We start from the raw sequence: 3,953 nt of genomic DNA on the forward strand, positions 1-3,953 counted from the left end.
CTCTTCTCCTTTTTTCCTTAGCTTCATGTCTTTTCATTTTTTCCTCCTCTCGTTCCTCTTTATTCATTTCTCTTTTTATCCATACCTTTTTATATTGTTCACTTGCTGCTAGTTTCCCTGTTTTTGCTAAGATATTCTCTGCCGTCGTTTGTGACCTGAATTAAATCTTAATTGGTCTGGTCTTACCTGTACTATATTTTTTGAGTCTATACATCTCTTCAATTTGTTTCATGATTTCAGGTTCATCTTCCTGAACTAATTCTAGTAAACTGCTTACTTTTTCTTTTTCCTCATTGATTCTTGTGGTTCTATTTAGGTTATGTTTCTCTTCCATTCCTAATATAATTATACATTTCTTTTTATCTGCTAAGTCTCTTACTATATTCTCCTTCTGTCTCATCATTTTAATAACTGAGTCTTCAGTTTGTTCTTTCATTTGCTGTTTGATTATGTCAGTAAATGCAACTTTACTGTTTTCTTGGATTTTTTTCCAACCCTCTGCTTCTTTTGCTATGGCCTCTTTGTTGTCTTTATTATTCCTCTTTAATTCTTCATTCTCCCTTTTTACTTCTTTTAACTGTCTTTTTAATTCTTTAAATCATTAGTTAAGTTTTTGTTCACCTTCTCTAGTTCTTCCAATTTTTCAACTCTCTGCGCAATCTTTGCTCTGTTACCGAACCTAATCTCCCAATGTTTGGTCATTTGTTCAAGTTTTTCCTCTCGTCTAGCTAATCGGGGGAAGTTGGTATCCGCCCCCCCCCCTCATTAAATCCCTGGAAATTATTATCCTCACCTTCCATTGTGCTGCTCTTATCTATATTTCTAATCTTTACATTTTTGTCGATCCCTTCACCAAAATCATCGGTCCTTCTCTTGTTTACAAGATGTCTGGCCTCCTGGACCAAGTCCTCCCCTTCCTCATTTCCTTCCATTTCCCTCAGTAATCCCTTCCCTTCTCCTTTTTCCTCACTTTCCCACTACACCACGAGCTTTCCCCTACCCTGTAAATACAATAAGGTATTCCTTTGTGTTGATCCACGAAAATTTCACTTTTTCTTCGGAACTCCAATCTTCGCCGTCCATCCGACGAAAGTGTGTGTGTGTGTGTGTGTGTGTGTGTGTGTGTGTGTGTGTGTGTGTGTGTGTGTGTGTGTGTGTGTGTGTGTGTGTGTGTGTGTGTGTGTGTTTAACTAGTTGTATTTACCTAGTTTTATTTTGCCGGAGGGGAAGCTACGCTCGTGGTGTCCAGCCTTTGTATCTCGCAGTGTCTAGTTTGCTCTTAAACTCATGAATGATTTTTGCGTACACTATTTCATTGTCCATTTTGTTCCAAGTGTCCACTGTTTTTCTTCAGATTTCTTCTGCAGCTATTTTTTTCCATGTCCTCTTCTGCTTCTCTTGTCCCAGATTAGCAAGTCCTCTCTATCGAGTATTTCTGTGCCTTTCATGATTCTGTAGATGTCAGTATGTCACCTCTTTCTCTTCTTTACTCCAGAGTCGGTGTGTGTGTGTGTGTGTGTTCTCAGAATTAGAGAAAGAAAATATATTTCCGATAATGTCCATTATGGTTGGATAACTAGCGCATTGCGACGTTTCGCCCATAGACCAGGCATCTTCTGGTAATTTTATTTCTAAAGGTACATACATGTATATATGTATCAAAAAGGAATATTGGGTGATGTATAAAGTGTTCCAAGGCTCGTTATATTCGTGGCGCGACGCGGGGTGCCCTGAAAAGTTCCAAATGTCCGCACATGTTCTGTTTGATGTTATATTAATATTCGGCATATGGTTTCTTATCAAAACTACTTCCAAAATTATAAATTTTCTTGTATCGTCGTTCTTTAAGATTATAATTGTTTTCGTTCAGTTAGTCCCATGTTATGGTGCTGTTCTGTGCTTTTGTGATGTGGATTTAATAGCTCCGTCGTGGATGTGGAAAGTCAGCCTTTGGGATAATGTTTGCGTTGTGTGACCTATGTACTCTTCGTTGCAAAGCACTCCGTCTTTGTTTAGATTATATGAGTATTTTTACACAACGCTGTTTTGTTTTAATTTGTCCATATTTGCAGTCATTATTTTTCATCACAAGAGACGAAGTTCTAGTGTTACGTTGACAAATTTAAATTTAGTTTATCCTGTTGTTTTTTAGGGGTTTACAATTCTTGTTTATTATATCTTTTAATGTTTTTTTTTTCATTTATTTTGTATGCAGGGTATTTTGGTAATAAATGTTCCATTTATTTATCTTATTATCTGCTTGCTATTGTTACCATTGACTTTCTCCATGTAATTCTTAATTTCTTTATCAATGTCTTTCATTGTAAATTCATTACTAGTTAAAATTTGCTTTATTCTATTGAGTTCTTGGTGGAGAAGCCAAATGGAACAAATCTTAAGAATAACAAAAATGTCTGACTTGTCTGCCGTACGTATTATCATTATTTTTACGGAGTTCTTTGGATCCATCTGTGACGTGGAGACCCTAATAGTAAACCAATTCTTGCCTATTTCCTCCATATCTCGCCCTGGAGGGCGCAACTAACATGGTCGACGTCGACCAACGGAGGCCATCGTCAACATCAAAGGAAATTCTTCTGTACAAGACTATTCTACGCCATCTTGAACCATTATGAGCCAATATGAACTGATGGGACATAATCCCCCTTTTATTATTATTATTATTATTAATATCATTCTCTCCATCTGTACCTTTTACCTTTTCTTCTCTACTTGATTCGCCTCCTCTTCCTCTTTTAATTTCTTTCCAAAACATCTTTTTATTATTATTATTATTATTATTATTATTATTATTATTATTATTATTATTATTATTATTATTATTATTATTATTATTATTATTATTATTATTATTATTATTATTATTATTATTATTATTATTATTATTATTATTTTGAGTTGGGGATGGATGTGCCAGAGCATGTATTGACTTCTTGCGGGAGAAAAGTAAAAAAACACAGTAGCATCCATTCTCCTGGATTTTTTTTTTTTTTTTTTTTTTTTTTTTTTTTAAAGCATGGGAACAAAGTGCCGGTATCGTTATCCCTCGCTATAAGAGTATGAAAAAAGAAGAGGTGGAGTTCTAGGGCTGGCAGGGACTTAAGAAGGACAGCGGAAGTGGAGAATAGTAAAAGATAAAAAGGGGCTCAGGATATCATCATGAGTGGAAATGTGTCTCTGAACATAAAAGAATACTGCGTGACTCTGGTCCTTTGGGGTGCCACAGAAGTACCTTTAGTATATGATTTTTTATAGATATGCATTAGGTATTTCATTTTGGGGGAACAATGCCGTTTCAGAAGAATGAAAAAAAAAAAAAAAAAAAAAAAACTGACCATAACAAACATATATCAGATACCAAATTAAGGTCTACTTTTTGCTACATTCTACATAAGAAATATAGCACTGCCATTTATTTCTAACATACAGGGCACATCTCTTAAGCAAGATTATATTCTCCCTAGTTGCCATGAACAAGTGCATGAGAAATAGTGCAGTTATTGAAAATACTGAGCATAACCACAAAACAATGTTATATCTTTTTAGGCAAACAAGTTAATAGTTAATTATAATCAAAGTATTCCCAAAGCGTTTGCTTGCTTGTGAAGCCGCTGCCTGGCGAAGTCGTAGAACTCTACATCTTCCTTTAACATATTTCGAAGTAGATTTTTGGTGCTGTTGGATACAGGCGCTTTGGAGGTAGTCCTCTTTTTTATTGTCCCTGAAAGAGTGTTTGACAAAAAATAAGTATATTTGTAGTACAGTGAATGACAGCTTTGTGTGGCAGGATTTGTTAAAGTCACCCTTCACTTGTAGCAACATATATATTTATAAATGTGTCATGTAAATAACATTCTTTTTGAAGAAGGTGAGGAGCCTACGCCAGGAGGCGCTGAGTAGCCGTGGCCGAAACATAAGAACATAACATAAGA

At 35.4% G+C, this 3,953-nt stretch overlaps 1 protein-coding gene across 1 annotated transcript in view; it reads right to left on the bottom strand.

Moving 5' to 3' along the window:
• Positions 1–3,398: 3,398 nt before the first annotated feature.
• Positions 3,399–3,953, bottom strand: part of LOC143030036 (uronyl 2-sulfotransferase homolog pip-like) — a 21,684-nt gene continuing 21,129 nt past the window's right edge. Inside the window, exon 8 of the mRNA XM_076193241.1 lies at positions 3,399–3,742. Coding sequence (XP_076049356.1) covers positions 3,594–3,742 — 149 coding nt within the window. The 3' untranslated portion in view covers positions 3,399–3,593. The remainder of the gene's footprint in view (positions 3,743–3,953) is intronic.

This window comes from Oratosquilla oratoria, chromosome 11 (assembly GCF_046742065.1).
Source record: "Oratosquilla oratoria isolate Oo_2021 chromosome 11, ASM4674206v1, whole genome shotgun sequence".
NCBI classification, from domain to species: domain Eukaryota; kingdom Metazoa; phylum Arthropoda; class Malacostraca; order Stomatopoda; family Squillidae; genus Oratosquilla; species Oratosquilla oratoria.